The following is a 16,747-nucleotide window of genomic DNA, read 5'->3' as shown; positions in this document are numbered from 1 at the left end:
GTGTAGTTGAAGGCGCCACCCACTTGTGACGGTTGTACTGGAACGGCTGGGGTGGAAGACTCCAGTCGCTCCGAACCTGTCTTTCAGCCGCTTATAGTTGCGGGAACCTCTGGGTGTCCTGCCTCTTCCTGACCCTCCTCTATAGTTGCCATATGGGCTTACCTTAAAAGAATCTTTTCCCCTGGAGCTGGCTATCTTCCTGTCTCAGTGCTCTCTGTAGACCCGCGAATTTAGATCTCCCTGAGTATCTTTGTGAAGTCTGTCGGATGACACTGGCTAGTGTGTCCATCGATTTAATCATCAGGACTTCTCTGGAATCCTTAGTGACTTCCTTGGAGACTTTGTCTATTCCTCCGTCAAAGATGGATGGGGAAGACCACGGGGCTGTATATAGTGGAGCTGTAAAGTTCTCACCCCAGCTGCAGGAAGCGAGGAGGCCTTGACGACGCAGCTAAGGTCAGTGCTGCTGAGACAGATGTGAGGTGGTCCGTTAAGAACTGCTGGTCCTTCTTTGCATAAGTAGGGCCGAAAGTAAATCATTCTATCATCTTCAGAGGTCGTGTTACTTAAATCTGGTGATAAGTGTCTCATTGATCGCTCTAGATCTATTTAGACCAAAGAACATACGCCTCGTCATGGTTTCTATCTGAACCAATTTGCGATCATCAATCTTGTAGTTCTTATTCTTGACATCGCTGATCAGCTTGTAGTTCTCATCGATGTCTTGAGCCTTGAAGAAGGGGTCCATGTTATGCGGAGAACTTCTTGGCGTGGAAAGTTTGGCAGATGTGGTGTCTGAACTTTCGCGGGCTTTTATGGAATGCTGTGTCTAGATTCTGTGGTACCGCAGCAATCGGGTCGATCGGGGGTAGTGTGACAGCATCTGCGTCGTCTTCTTTCATCAGGTATGTCTGCGCCGGATTGTCACTCTTAGAAGGTGATGAGAGATCTAGGTTGTTTACCATCCAATATCTTATTTCTGCATCTGAGAAAATAATTCCTCCATCATCTTCTATTCCATCATCATTGATGAGAGGTTGGTGCTCTTCTGATGTTGGACTGTGTGGTTCTATCTCTATATCGGGTGACGCTTGTGGAGACCTGGTTGTAGGCTTGTGTGCAGACCTGTGTGGTGATCAACGTGGTGATGTACGCGGAGATCGGCGTGGTGAACGGCGAGGAGATCGTCTTGGTGATCTACGTCTATAGGTTGACCTTCTTGGAGACCTGTGAGGGGAACGTTGATAGCTTCGCGAAGCTCTTGTGTAGTCCCTCGATGTCTTTCTAGATGATGACGATCTGGGTTCAGGCGTCCTTCTGCGTCCGGTCCTGGGGAACGGTGATATGACCTTCGCGAAGGCTTCCGTGAGGTCTGGTGATCTGAGTCCGTATCTGAGGATGACGCCGAAGAAGGTGATGATCTATCCCGCCTTCGCGAAGGCCTTCGCGAAGGCTGTACATCTGGGTCCTTCGTCGAGGTGGTCTGTGACTTCCTTCGCGAAGGTGGCATCGCCGCGGGCTGCTACGCTGACGGGGGTGCCTCTGGGGTGCTGTTCACGCTGGAGCCTTCGCTGGCCTCGACCCTGGGTTGGCTGCTTCTCCAGTCTGTAGTGGCCTCCATCATAATCATGATTTGCCTCATTAGATCGCCTGGGATGATCTGCGACGGCGTAGACGGTGCCCTCTCTGCGATGTTAGCGGTGGGGCCCTCAGGGATGTCGTCTGGCATCAGTGTAGAGGCATCAGGCTGCATGGTGATCTCTGCTGAAGTCACTGTAGCTGTCACCGGTCGCTTCTTGTATGTATGTCGGGATGATGATCGGCTGGTCATCGAGAGGCCCAATTCTGTGGCTGGAACGATCTCGCTGAGAAGGTTCTTGACGACTTCAGAGATTTCCTTTGAGGATGACGCGTTCTGGGGGTACGGTTCTGCGCTTGAGAAGACGCTGAGGCCCTCTTGGACTTTATCTGCGATAACGGGATGTCTGGGGAGGCCGGTCGCTTCTTAGAGGTGACGGACTGCATCCCACGTCCCTCTTCCGATGGGGTCTCTAGAAGAACACCAGACGGGAGGGGGTCGATCGACAGCGGCTGACTGGATGGGAAATCCGATGTATCGCCATGTCTACTCCTAGTTTGCGTGACCTATCTGCAGCACGTCTCAAGACGCAAAGATGGTATTTATTAAAGGCAGAATTAGTTAAATTAATGCAGTAACTGCAACGTGAATCAAACGCACAAGGCGTAGAACAACTAGGGCATACTACATGCGGGTCAGCCGCGGAAAAACGTAATCTACAAATAGTACAGATTTTCATCAACGTAATACTAGCTGAACAATCACGAACTCACGTGAATAAACAGGAGAAATACGATTAATTATCAATGCAAATTAATGAAGGATACTAGCTATACCTTTATAGTAAACTATAAGAGGTAAACTAACTAAGAAAACCAAAGGATATAGTGTGTAAGGAGACACAGGCGCTCTCACATCCTGCTCACTGGGCGAAGAAGGAGAGAGTGAAGCATGTGGCCAGAGGGTGGCGACACCTGTTCCCGCTCTAGCGGCAAAGGGAGGCAACTCTTGGTGAGTACCAATTAGTGATTTTACATTGAAGGGAGCTTCAATTAAGGAGATACAAGTGTTCCACTATGTTCGCAAGAAGAAGAAGACAAGCAAAAGAGCATGAGTCAGGATAAGGAAAAATAATTCATTTAGCACTGATTCCGATAAGATAGAAGCTGTTTTCTGGTTCGATGGCATGGACGCCGTGGCAGATCGACTCACTTGTGACACTTAAGGTAACACCTTTACTCAGTATCTTGCTAATTCTATTTCCCGGAATTCAGTTCTATCAACAAACAGGTCGTAGGAGTTCAAGGACTGTAATATTCTTATCAGTCTTCCTATTAGGTCACCGTCAACTTTAACTAGGTCATTGACGTTGATCGGGGTTAGCCTAATGGCATCCATGTTTGTTTACAAACAATTCAAACAATTGTTGTTGGGTTTTTTAAGGTTATTTATTTTAAAAAGGCTACTATTTATAACACAATTTTACTGCAAAATAATGATGTCTAATAAAAAAACAGTATTCATATTCTTTAACCTTTATGTTATCTTTTTTAAATCTCGGAATGTGTGAGTACAGCACGTTCTAATTATCAATGAAACGTTAAAAGTTGTCAATGAACTTGGATCATGAAAAGTAGTTCCGTCAACCAATCATATTTCTTCTCTGCTTAGCTGACCAATCAACGTTGAGAATCACTGAAAAGCACATGTGCGATTATCACAAAAATAATCACCTGTGTATCCTAGCCAACTTGGGTAATAATGTAGCATTTTATACCATCTACTTTCATTGAGTGAATTTGGTCTAAAGTAAGGCCAGAAATGCTTGGAAAATGCTTTTTTGGCAACTATTCTAAAATGCCTCTCAAAGAAGTTATTTGACAATGGTTGATATTTCATATTCAAAACTCATATAATCATTCATACCACCTTGACCTAATATGGCATATGAGTAATCACAATGTACCATTCCCTAATCATAATGATTACTCGTAAAATATCAGAAAACTTAGAAAAAAATCCATGGTAGAAACACTTCTAAGAAACAAACTATACTGTGACCCACCTGGCAGACAGGGTGACAGCGTTATGTAACGCACAAGCAGTGCATGTCAGGGACCGTCTCAAAATATCAAGTGTCAGTATCACTGCTGGTGGAGGCCTCTAGTGGAATTACAACAGGACATTTATTTATCTTTGATCTCATCTTGTATTTTAGCACACGTCGGTGGGAATTTGCGTTCATACAGTTTATAAACTGCATGGCGTATGAAACCCTTATCAAAGCTATCCAGTTTGTGTTTCCTACCTGGTTTTGATTTTGACATGACCCCTGAGGTAACTGATTTGTTTACAACTCTGTAAACCTGACTATAAGTCAAATTAAGGGCTTTACACATTCTATAGTAAACCCTGTCATAGCTGACGAGAGGTTCCCCCTTCGTTTCTCCAGGATGATATACTGGTATAAACTTGAAATTAATTGTTCTGCAGAGATAACAAGTCGCATGTTGCCAGTTCAATGCTCATACACGAAGTGAAACGTCTATGGGTGAACAAGATTATCTATGCGATTTGAATAATTATTTTGAATTTAACTACTACAACAGTTCCATCTTTTTCACATATAGATGTTCAAAAACACAAAACCCTTTACAATCATTTATGTAATTTAATTATTTGAGGCTGAATAATTATAGTCTGTATTTCAAAACTACATTTGTAATTAGAATATTTCTGAATGTTGTTAAAACATCAAAATTTCCTCCTGTGAAGTCACCCCTCAAGTGCATTTTTTTCATCTGAGCTTTTCATCTCAACTAGGTAGAGTCGTACATGTATCATATATGTGCTTTTATCTTGTGTCAAATTCATCATATTGTTATTGAAGTCAAAAAGCATTTTCCAAGCATTTCTGGCCTTACTTTAATTAGTTATTTCACAGCATGTCAACTTGATGTCAAATGAAATCCTTAAGTGATGTACCACTCTGGTGAAACAGCATGTGTATGACAGTAACCAGAAAACACCCAATAAATAGGATGGGAAGCAAAAGGTTTTTATCTTGAGTTGTTTCAAACTATACGGCAAAAACTCACAATGAAAACATTTATAACACAATTCCTGAACATACTCACCATCCAAAATTGTAGAAGAAAACTGAAAAATAAAGACATTCTATTCACTTGTGTACAATTAGAATTAGAGCTGGATGATGGTTTGACATCAGAGCACTCAGCAATATCCCAGCTATTAAGGTTGAGTGAGTGAGTTTAGTTTTACGCCGCACTCAGCAATATTCCAGCTATATGGCGCCGGTCTGTAAATAATCGAGTTTGCACCAGACAATCCAGTGATCAACAGCATGAGCATCGGTCTGCGCAAATGGGAACAGATGACATGTGTCAACCAAACCAGCAAGCCTGTCCACCCGATCCCGTTAGTTGCCTCTTATGACAAGCATGGGTTACTGAAGGTTCATTCTAACCCGGACCTTCACGGGTCTATTAAGGTTGAAGTTGAAGCTGAATGGTTTACAGCGCATCAGCATTGTTTCAGCCATATAGCAATGATAGCTATTAAGGACACTCAGTCAACAGTCAAGTCCTTAACAGACAATCCAGTGACTGACATCAAAAGCATCAACTTATGCAATCAAGACATCTCAAAATCAACCAAGTCACCAAGTTTGACTAACCAATTCCGATAATTGGCTCTTACAACAATCATTGGCTTCACAGCAAATCAATGTTCAGATGGAAAACATTCCTTCAAGATGCCTGCATATTGCTCTTTTCATCTGTTGGGCTTGGCTGTTCTTCTGACACCTGATCTAGTCAGTTGCTTCTTACAACCAGCACAGGTCCTGGCTCCAGAACCAAGATGGTTCTGGTGCTGTCCACAAATGATTTTAGCTCCTCGTTGTCTGAAGTCTCTATGACAAAGTATGGGAGTTACAACTGTCTCACCATGGAGATTACTATGTGGACTCAGTAACTACACGATAATATCAAGACAGGGGCTGTACAAGTAACTTACTTCCTTTCTCCATGAGTTGCTGAGGGTCGTAGGAGAAGCCACTCTTATCCAGCCCCTCCCCACAAGATGCATGTTCTCCAGGCATCTGTAGGTTGATCACGGTCTTAATACCTGCACTGTAAAACAGGGAAAAAACATGGGCCATGATAACAGTTTAGAATTCTGCATATTGGTCAGCAGCAACATATTATTAAAATCTAAATATTTTAGATATTTAAATACTTACCTCACCGTAGGTCTTATGCATATTACCTCAAGCGCCACTTAAAAGAGATCAGACAGTCGTTGATTCGCCATCTCTAGAATGGCTGCCTCAAGTATCGCCGAGTGTACAGGAACGGAAGTGACGTGATCTCCCCTCTCGGCGCAAGCGCGGTCTATCCAAAAAATCACTTTTACTGACCTGGTCCGAAGAGCCCAGAGAGGGAAGGAGCATCCAGCGTTGGGAGGGAGTTACTGCCCTATGGTAAGGTAAGTATTTAATTATCTAAAATATTTAGATTTTAATAAATTTTAACTTACCTTACCATAGGTCTTATGCATATGGATTGACAGTAGGACAACGGTGTCGGGCTCCAGAGGACCGTCCCGTGAAGAAAAACAAGACCACATGCAAGGGAAACCAAGGAAACTAACTGAATCAGCAGACTGTTGCAGGAAGCCCTGAACAAGAAACAGATAGTGACCCAAGGAAACCCTAAGGAAAACAGTACACCCAGGGCGTAAGTTATCCTTAAGACCAGAAGGTAAGGAGAAGTAGTTACCTAATGGGCGGTAGATCGGGTGAGTTGCTAGGCAACCACCAGTGGACCAAAGGATTGCAGGCCTTCAACATCCTCGACGGCCAAATCCCGCAGGTAGTGCCTAGCGAAGACAGTAGAGAACTTCCAGAAGCATCCCTCCATGATGGCTGGAACGGTGCAGTACCTATGGAGAGCCATGGTGGACGCCAGGGCCCTAATCTCGTGCGGGTTATTGGCTGTAGGATGAGGCAGATCTAGTGCATCGTAAGCAGCCAGGATGGTCGTACGTAGCCAGAGCGCAATAGTATTCCTAGTAAACTTCACCTTTGGCCACAAAGGAAAACGGGATGAACAGTCTCTTACGAGACAGCCTCCTGGATGATGATTTGGCAATATACATCTTAAGAGCCCTCACAGGACAAAGCAGCTGTTCCTCAGCTTCATGGGGTCCTAAAATGGAAGACAATGGAGGAATGGAAAACATTCAGTCCGGTTGTCCTGGCAGCTGGTTCTTAGCCAAGAAATCCCAAAGCAGTCCCAAATGAACAAGCCCATGTCGTGACTGCTCAAAACACACCCTGGTGACATCCAAAGCGTGGATCTTGCTGACTCTAGCCACTGTGGCCAAGGCCAAGAGAAACGCTGTCTTCCTGGAGAGATTCTCGAATGAAGCAGTGTCCAAAGGCTCATAAGGTGGACCTCTTAGATGCCATAGAACGATGTTAAGGTCCCAAGCAGGAGGACGAAACTTGGCCTTCTGGTCCTCCAGCTTGAAGGCTTTGAGTACGGCGATGAGCTATGGCACCTTGGAAATCTTTTTATCGCACTTGACCGCCAAAACAATGTTAAGAGGCGATAAATAAGTTCTGATAGTGTTGCCCTTGAGATGCCGGGACTTCCGAAGGAAAAGAAGGAACTCTGCTATAAACTGGGGAGAAGCTTTCAACTGGTCCTTGGACTTCTGTGCACAAAACTTCTCAAATGAAGTCCACTTATCATCATAGAGTGATCTAGTGGAGACTCGATGAGCACAAGCAATAACCTTGGCTACACCCGTGGAGAAGCCCTTGGCCTTCAGTGCCTTTTGCAGATGATCCAGCCGTACAGATGAAATCGAGACGGATCGGGATGCAGCTGTTGACTGTGAGGATGCCTGAGTAGGTGAAGCCACTCTGGCAACTGTTGCAGACTTCTTTCAGCGAGACAGCGCAGATCTGGGAAAGAGGTTCTGGTTGGCCACCAAGGTGCGACCAAAAGCAGATGAATCGTCTCTGTCTGCTTGATCTTTGCTATCACTGCTGGCAGAAAAACTGGTGGTGGAATGGCGTATGCGTCCAGACCCTCCCACGACAAGGACATGGCATCGACTGCCCATGCCGCCAGATCTGGAATCGGAGACACGTACAACGGAAGCTGTTTGTTGAACCGAGTCGCAAACAGGTCGATCAGAGGGCGGCCGTGACTGTGACATAGAAGGTTGAAAGCTTCTGGATGTAGCATCCACTCTGTTGGCGACGGCTTGCCTGGCCTTGAGAGAGCGTCTGCTAGGACGTTCTTGCACCCTGGGATGTGCCGGGCTCTGGCTGTGATGCCATTGTTGTCCAGGAGACTGGCCAACAGGAAGGTCTGCTCCAACAACTGCTTGGGACCTGGTCGTTCCCTGGTTGCGAATCAACCACACCACCGCAGAATTGTCCGACGATATCAGGAGCAGAGGCATCCAGTGTCGAACAGCTAAAATGACTGCTTGGAGCTCCAAGTTGTTGATACGCCAGCCTAGCTCGGCGTCGGACCACAGCCCCGAGGTGGTCTGGTCGTTGAGGTGTGCACCCCAACCCTGAAGAGACGCGTCTATGAAAAGTTCGTGATCATGAAAAAACTTGTCAAGGAGACTCCTACGCAGACATTCGACTCTACAGTCCACCAGCGGAGGTAAGCATGGAGATGCAGAGGCAGAAGGAACCTCGACTGGGGGTTGTCCACTTGGATGTAAGGCAAGAGGAAGCGCTGTAACGGCCGGAGCATCAGACGACCTCTGAGCGTTAAGTCCTGGGCTGAGGTGAGGAGACCTAAGAGGGACTGCCACTCCCTGAGCGTGAGCGGCTGGGACAGACCTCGGCTGGCGAAACTGACAATTTTCTCCAGCGATCCTGTGGAATCCTGACAAGGTCGCAGTGAGTCAGGAACAAGCCTCCTATAAACATCAGTTCCTGGGTCGGCTCCAGGTGGGACTTGTCTGAGTTGATAATCCACCCCAGTTGCTCTAGGAGACGATTGGCAAAGTCCATCTGTTTGCGAAGCTACTGAGGGTCGAGGTGGTTCATGAGACAGTCATTTATATAAGGGTCAAAACTGATGCCCCTGAGATGCAGAAACCGGGTGATCAGCTAGGGCCACGGGGCCGTGGAAATTCCAAACGGAAGCACTTTCCACTGGTAGTGGGACCCATTGACAAATAAACCTCAGGTAATTCCTGTGACGATGGTAAATGGGCACATGCAGGTAGGCATCCTGAAGGTCGAGGCTGGCCAGCCAGACCCTGGGCGCAAGCTTGGCACGAAGCTGTTCCAGGGACACCATCCGGAAGTGAGGCGACTCCGAAAGGTAAAGGTGGTTGAAAACTGCCATGTTGTGAATCGTGCACATCTTCGCTGAGTCTTTCTTGGGAACCAGGAAGATGGGTGAGTAGGACCCCGGGGACTGTTGGGGGTCTAGCACTGTCTCTATAGCTTCTTTGTCTAACAGAGTCTGAATGCTGTCTGCTAGCAGTGACTGTTGGCCTGGAGCATACACGCGTGACTGGGGCGTAGTAGTCAGAGGCGGCGACATGGCGATTGGCAGCTTGTAATCGGCCCTGAGAATGTTGGTCACAAACGGATCTTCTAGGACTGTCCAATTGGGCCAGAAGATCCCCAGTCTCATGCCTACTGGAGTAGGATGAACCGGCACGGCTGGGGCGGGAGGTCCCAGTTGTGTTGGTTCCAAGCTTCAGCGACCTGAGTAGGGGCACTTCCCCCTACCCCTGCCAGGCGTCGAAGGAGGCTCCCAGGGACGGTCCCGCTGACGGCGCTGAAAGTCAGGGTCAGACCTGCCAGGACCACGTCCTCTGCCGAAGGTGCTATGAACAGAGTCTCTTCTTGGGACGTAACAGCGCTTCCCTCTACCCCTTGTAGACGACTTGCCACGAAAGGCCGAACTCAGAGCTCCGAAAGTAGACAGGGACACCTCCGTATTAGTAAGCTCTGCATGTTCCTTATAAACCTCCGGAATCCTGTCATCAAGGAGGAAAGGGGACGCGAAAGGGGCTCTCAACAGCTTTCTTTTGAACTCCTCCTGGCCACCGCCGTCCGAAGGTGTGCCAGTATATCATACATGTAACACCTTACCCTGCCATTGGAACACGGTGGTAAGGTGCTCTGTCCTCAACGCATCATCTTCAGTTAAGTCCCAAGCTGCAGCCAAGTTGCAGAGGCTTCAACATCCTCTGGAGCTCTGCGTCAATAGCCAACATCTTAGAGTCCTGCACTCGGAAAGAAGACTGTGGAGAACCTGATAAACATTTGAGGGATTCATCATGAGCAGCGCCTCCATCTGCGAAATCCAGGCTTTGTATCTTGTAGTCCCCTTTGCGCGACTTAGGAGCCTTAATAGTAGATTTGAGAGACAGTTTAGCTAAGTCGGCATCCAAAGAGGCCACCACATCGGCCACCATCAGGTGAGGCGGGAGGAGTTACTCGGGAGAAGTCCTAATAGCTCTCGGGTCGTCAAAACCTGAAGAGGGAGAAGGACAATCCGGAAGTCTGTCGGCAATTTAGTCAAATACAGCAGATAAGGGGAGATAAGTACCGCCATCATCTTCGTCTTGTAACATCTCTTCATTATAATCGGGAGAAAATAGTGCTCTTCAGTGTCCTCCCAGGACACGGTAGTAGCATTAGACCGTTGGCCAGAAGCAGCAGGCGTTGCGCGCTCAGATGACAGTTGAGAAACAGCACTAAAGGTAACTGTAGGGGAACGTGGTCGTCGCGGCAAGCGGCGAAAAGGTGGCGACCTCGAACGGGACGACGGTAGCGCCTCCCACGAGTTGGCGACCTTGAACGCCTCTCCCTATCATTTGGACGTCTGGGAGAGTGAGACCTGGAATCAGACAGGCGAGCCGGGGACTTCAAGAACAATGGTACTGTCGAGGAGACCTAGAGTGAGACCGCTTAGAACGACGGGAGCGCTCGGCTTCCTGGCGCCGGGAACGCTCTTCCAATAACGCTGAAGATCCTGGGGATACGGTAGTCTAACAACGGCGTTGGCATTGGCGTTGGCGTCAGCGTCAGGGGAGGCACTGGTTGATGCACCAATCCAGCAACATCAGAACTAGGTGCCACGGCCGTCGGCACTGGAACTGCACTAGGCAACTCAGAAGTTGGTGTTGGGACAGCGCTCGGCGCTGGAACGCCGCTTGCTTGTGCTTCAACTGCTGCAGCTAAAAGAAGCGTCCTTAAAAGCTTCTGTACCTCCGGATGAGATAATTCCACAAAGGCGTCAGACGGGTGCTGGGCGTCAGGCGTGAGCCTACTCGGCGCAGGTGTAGACTTCTGATCAGCTAAACGAGAGCAGCGTCCGTCTGGCGTCCGTGGAAGAGAAGATCTGGAGCCCAACGAGAAGGCAGGTGAAGACATCTTCCTCTTACGCCGCGACAATCGTTTCTTCTAGGCGGAGGTGTACAAAAATGACAGCGCTCAGCAAGAGAACAGGCTACAGTAGTGCAGTCTGGACACCAAGGGTGGGGATCCTTGGCAGACTTCTGCACCTTGCATATACAGCAAAACTGCCGGGTCATGCACACAAAGGCTGTAACACACTAAACAAAGTGAAATGTAAAAACTACGTAAACACACAGAAAATAAAAACCCTGCAGAGAAAATGGAAACACCCCTGCAGCAAGAAAGGTACGCCCAAGCAGTCGGCAGCAGAGTAAACAACCAAGATGGCTGCCACCACTGAGCCAAAACGAGCCTGAAAAACAAGCACAAATTAGGCAACAATATCAAGAAATACAAGACCAAGCATGAACATTATGGTGAAAAAGACATAGGAGAATGCAAAACACCAAACATGCCCAGTGGAGCGACAGTCGCGATGTGGGAACACACCCTACACCGAAGTGAGAAACACGAGGCAGCCAGGTAAGTGAAGTTTGCTTTAATATCTGAAAGAATCAGTAATTAGCGAACGAGCGAAATCAAAAAATGTCTGACACACAGTACGCTTGAAGTAAAAGTGATTTTATTGGATAGACCACGCTTGCGCGGAGAGGGGAGATCACGTCACTTCCGTTCCTGTACACTCGTCGATACTTGAGGCAGCCATTCTAGAGATGGCGAATCAACGACTGTCTGATCTCTTTTCAGCGGAGCTTGAGGTAATATGCCTATGGTAAGGTAAGTTAAAAATTTATTAAATCTAAGTTTGACCATGAGTTTGTTGATGGCAGCATCACTGTGGTTAGTCAGTGAGTTGGGTTAGGGTTTTATGCCGCTTTTAGCAATACTCAAGCAATATCACTGCGGATATCACCAGAAATGGGCTTCACACATTGTACCTACGTGGGGAATCAAACCCGGGTCTTCGGCGTTACGAGCGAACGCTTTAACCACTAGGCTACCCCACCGCCCAGCATCACTGTGACAGGAAATCAAATAAGGCCTACTCCCCTCTCTATTGTAGCCTGATATTGGAGCAGTGTGTGGAGAAGTGGCTACAGGGCCATGGCACAAGTTGCATTGATATTTGTGTGACATAATCTCTATCTGAAGTGAGTGACACTCCATCTTGGCTTTGGTTGTACTGTTCAGCTTGAAAAGACTATGCTGCAAAATAGCTGTAAGTATTCAAATGTAATACAGGAACAATCTCAGTATGTTCTCACTTTTCAAATGCATCCAGTAGTTTCTTCTCCTTTATCGCCATGTGGGTCGGCCTGGCCATGGCCAGTATCTTTTCTGTCACCCTGGAACAAATACACCATCAGTAATAGGTAATAATAATAATAATAATAATAATAATAATTGCATTTATATAGCGCATCATTCACTAATAAATGCTCTGTGCTCTTAAGATGGAAATTGACACTTGAAAAGAAATGTTTTGAGGCCAGTCTTAAAAGATGTTAGTGACTCGCTGGTTTTGAGTTCAAGCGGTAGCTCGTTCCACTTCGTTGCTGCATTAAAAGCGAACGACCTTTTGCCAAAGTTGGTTTTGATGTTTGGCACTGTCACTAGCATTTGGTTTTGTGATCTCAGTGAGCGTGAGGGCTGATACAGGGGCAGTAACTCTGCGAGGTAATGCCTTCAAGTGTGAAGCTTCAAACAGGAAACTAAGGAATGGGCTTTCACTACTGAAGTTCACTACTAAATGTGACTGATTCCTTGGAAATGGGAAATGGCTGTTTGTTGTTAAACCCCACACTAAGCAATATTTGCCTGTATGATATTCACCTGTAAATAACTCAGTCTGAACTAGACAATCCAGTGATTGATATTCTGAGTTACGTTTGACGTCAGGAACAAGTGAGTGAGTGAGTGAGTTGAGTTTGATGCCGCACTCAGCAATATTCCAGCTATATGGCGGTGGTCTGTAAATATTCGAGTTTGGACCAGACAATCAAGTGATCAACAGCGTGAGCATCGATCTACGCAATTGGGATACAATGACATTTGTCAACCAAGTCAGCGAGCCTGACCACCTGATCCCGTTAGTCGCCTATTACGACAAGCATGGGATACTAAAGATCAATTCTAACCCGTATCTTCACGGGTGTCAGGAACAAGAACACTAAATCAACCAACACAGAAACATAATCTGGATTCAAACCCACAATTATGATGGCACTGGACCACCCATGTTCAGTCTCATTTCTGAAATAATATTCAGTCTCACTCAATAAACAGTACTTGCCAGTTTGAGTAGATTCCATCAATGTCCATTTGCTTCTTGCTCCACTGGTTGTAAGTGCAGTACTTGCACTTCTTGCCTCCACAGAACATGGCACATTGTTTCTCTGCCGACATCAGCTTCCTGGCCTGCTCCGACAGCTTGTTGTATTTGGCAGAAGGCGTTGTACCTGTAACCACAAACTCATCAAAACTAGATACCCATGACACCTGCATATGCCTTCCTTCTTAACCGGCTGAATACTGCACACTCAGCAATATTCCAGCTACATGCCAGGGTCTATTATTAATGAGTTTGGGCCTGACGGATCTTCTAAGCAACGATACACATGATTTAATCATGGTCTTTGCTTCGTGGGACAACATATTTCACGTGTCTGTCCTGGGTCATTGTGTATTATTTGCACAGGGTGACACAAGAGTAAATCTGACCTGAGGTCATGAAACACATTCTTATGTCACCTGTCAGACATTACATCAATTGAACCCACGACTGGAATGAGTTGATCAAAACAATCACAAAAAACATAATGATAGCTATACAGGTAACTTTTTTAATAGGCGATCAATAGGCTGACAGACTATAATTTACAATGACACTGACCTTTAGCTAGTCTGATAGAACTGGCAATTCTTATGTGTTGCCTCTATAAAACATGTTTTTCATAAACAAATTGGAACAAATTTCTTTCCAAACTGTAAAAAAAGCTCTGACATCATACTCCCCATTTTACATTTTGTCAATTTTAACAGAAACTTTCTTTTCAGTCACATGAACAAGTGCTAACTTGTGATGCTGGAAACATCACCTTTAGAATCATTGCCCCAATCCAGGGACTCCAAGCCTGGGTGGATCTGTTCATCTGGATCCGGCTCCATCGTCACCAGAGATGCTGACCCCACGGCCTGTAACATAGACACTGATCACTTGTCATGCTTGTGCGGACACCAAATTTTTAAATGTACAAACCATTCAGTACAACTCAATAATTTTCCATGTTCATTGAGAACATGAAGTTTCACGGATAGCAACTTCTCTATTGTTTGTAATGAGAATTTCAGGGCTACATGATGCCCTTGTAAATAGATGATGTAAATACCTGGGTATACATGACACATGCATACAAACAGTAATAGATCAGTGGAGAAATACAGGCATGCATGCTTAATGGGAGACAAAAAAATCTTTTAGTCATCCAGTCTGTGCAGTTTAATGAGCCAGTGTAATCACAGGATGCAAGTTTGCATCAGCTAAACAACCCCTTGTTAATAGTCATCAAAACACCAACCTTTACATGATAATTTGTTAAATAACTATTCCCCTTCTTCAGGACATTATAGTGACGATTTGGTATGGATAAAGGACTAACTTTCATACCATTTATGACGATTTGGACTATAATGCCTTTATTACAGGCCTGATATATTTGTAATTCTAGTTGTAATTATGACATTTGCATTTTGTTTTTTCATCATTTGCATACCAGGAATGTGAAGACCTCAATAGTTACTGATAAAACTGTTCCATAAATAAAAAATAAACGGCAATAGCAATCAATTATACCAAACAGCTATTACATAAATTTATAGCAAGAGGTTTATTGGGTATTTTTGCAATCGAATTGTTAGTTTCCAGTTTAGTTTACCAGAGATTACATCTGCACATAAAATTAAATCTATGCCTGACGTATCTGAAAATATGTAAATCATCGCGTCTAGTGATAACTTATCTCCGGTTCACATTTTATTCAGGAAGTTTGTTATCATCAGTTTGTTTACCAGAAGTCTAAAGGGATATTTTCACTGTGCATAATAATGATGTTCACCAGTATAAGTCACTCTACAAGAATGTATGCATTAATCAACAACAAAAACATGTCAGATTGGCTGTACCTCTTTATTGTATATCCTTTGTTATAATGGACACATTTGTATTCTGCAAAGAAACAACTGACTATATTGGGATGATTTCAAAGTTTGAATTTTGTTTCCCTTTAACATAGTGTGGAGTGGGTAAGTTATACGCTCAATAATACTGTATGATGTATTTTTTTCAACTTTTACGAGCATTTATAGGGCTCAAAGCCACGTAATTCACAGAAACTGTACAGCGGTCTCTTTGCATACTTTCACAAGTTTTTGTTGTGTTTATCAGAGGCGAATCTGATTAGTTTTGCAGCCGATTCATTAGTTGCTACAATGAAACTAATATTTGAATGTGGTCAATAATTAATAATAGTAACCATGGTATGACATTATAAATAAACTGTGTCACAACCCTGTTCCTGAACTTCATAGTCTGAAACTGTCCACCCTCCATTCAGCAATACCCTAGGCAATTAAATAAGACGCTCATTATGTACCAGAAAATATCTGTCAAAAATGCGTTCATTCGTAAACACCGGACCGGTATCTTCTGGAATAGGAGTAGCCAAATTAAACATAAAGCTTCGAATCTTCTCTGGAACGACATTAAACATAAACAACTACATATATATTATTTTATGGTATTAATTCTTAATATCTGTCTTCGTTGTGGGACATGCGTACCTGTAAATACTATATCGAGCACTTGTCACATTCCAACACCTGTACTTTCGTCGTCCATTTTGTTGCTAAATAACGCTTTGAGAAGGAGCCAATCAGAAGCCACTTTCAGATTAAGGGGAGTAACTCTAAACAAGCACCTGTTAAATACAAGTATTTGAAGCGTCTTTCAATACCTACGCATGTTGTGCCCTTTGCGTTATATGTCTTCAGTCCAGTAAAAATGTCTGTTGAGTATATTTTCAGTCCAGCAATATTACCATATTCTGTAATACGTATGGGGTGTATGGCCAGCCCGATGACACATCACCATATAATGATTAGGGACCGATCATAATTTATGGCTAGGGAGGTGGTTATGTAGAAGCATGTACAATGTGAATGACACCCCCACCCCCACCCTTCTCTAAAATTTATGTACAAAGTAAGTCATGGTCATACACACACACACCCTCCCCCGAATCATCATTGCTGGAGAAAACACTGTCATCAGTTGTGCACGCACAACAAACAAAAACACGAATGTAAACAATTTTCAGAGCTTTATATACGTGTGTAACATTTCATATGATATATTATGGTTATCACAAGTGGACTTGTTTTCAAGGTGTGAAGGAAGACACATATCACTTTACTATGTTGTATACATAAGCGAGGGTTATGAACGGTCATCGTACAACATCCCTAATTATACATGTTGTGTGCAATTCTCGTTAGTCACGGACTATATTTTTTATGTTCAAGTTTATCATCCAAATAAGGATACGACGGGTGATGTCCCATGGATGAGATATACAGGATACTAAAAAACCTTCCGTGTAATACCATATTTATTCACCGAGTTAATTATTTCGTATCAAACTCGCTTTCAATCGTTTGATACTAAATCTTTC

At 44.8% G+C, this 16,747-nt stretch overlaps 1 protein-coding gene across 2 annotated transcripts in view; it reads right to left on the bottom strand.

Moving 5' to 3' along the window:
- LOC124270647 (protein tyrosine phosphatase domain-containing protein 1-like) overlaps positions 1-15,922 on the bottom strand; it is a 28,465-nt gene extending 12,543 nt beyond the window's left edge. For both annotated transcript variants that reach the window (XM_046705685.1, XM_046705686.1), the window contains exons 1-6: positions 15,858-15,922; positions 14,117-14,213; positions 13,312-13,477; positions 12,284-12,364; positions 5,618-5,733; positions 4,717-4,738 (exon numbers count right to left, since the gene is read on the bottom strand). In XM_046705685.1, coding sequence (XP_046561641.1) covers positions 4,717-4,738; positions 5,618-5,733; positions 12,284-12,364; positions 13,312-13,477; positions 14,117-14,186 — 455 coding nt within the window. In that variant the 5' untranslated portion in view covers positions 14,187-14,213; positions 15,858-15,922. The remainder of the gene's footprint in view (positions 1-4,716; positions 4,739-5,617; positions 5,734-12,283; positions 12,365-13,311; positions 13,478-14,116; positions 14,214-15,857) is intronic.
- Between the last annotated feature and the right edge of the window lie 825 nt (positions 15,923-16,747).

The sequence above is a fragment of the Haliotis rubra genome, unplaced genomic scaffold (genome assembly GCF_003918875.1).
Source record: "Haliotis rubra isolate DU_JTF1 unplaced genomic scaffold, ASM391887v1 Scf1532, whole genome shotgun sequence".
Taxonomy (NCBI): domain Eukaryota; kingdom Metazoa; phylum Mollusca; class Gastropoda; order Lepetellida; family Haliotidae; genus Haliotis; species Haliotis rubra.
Note: the sequence above shows the minus strand (reverse complement) of the source record. Positions and strands in the feature narration are given on the sequence as shown.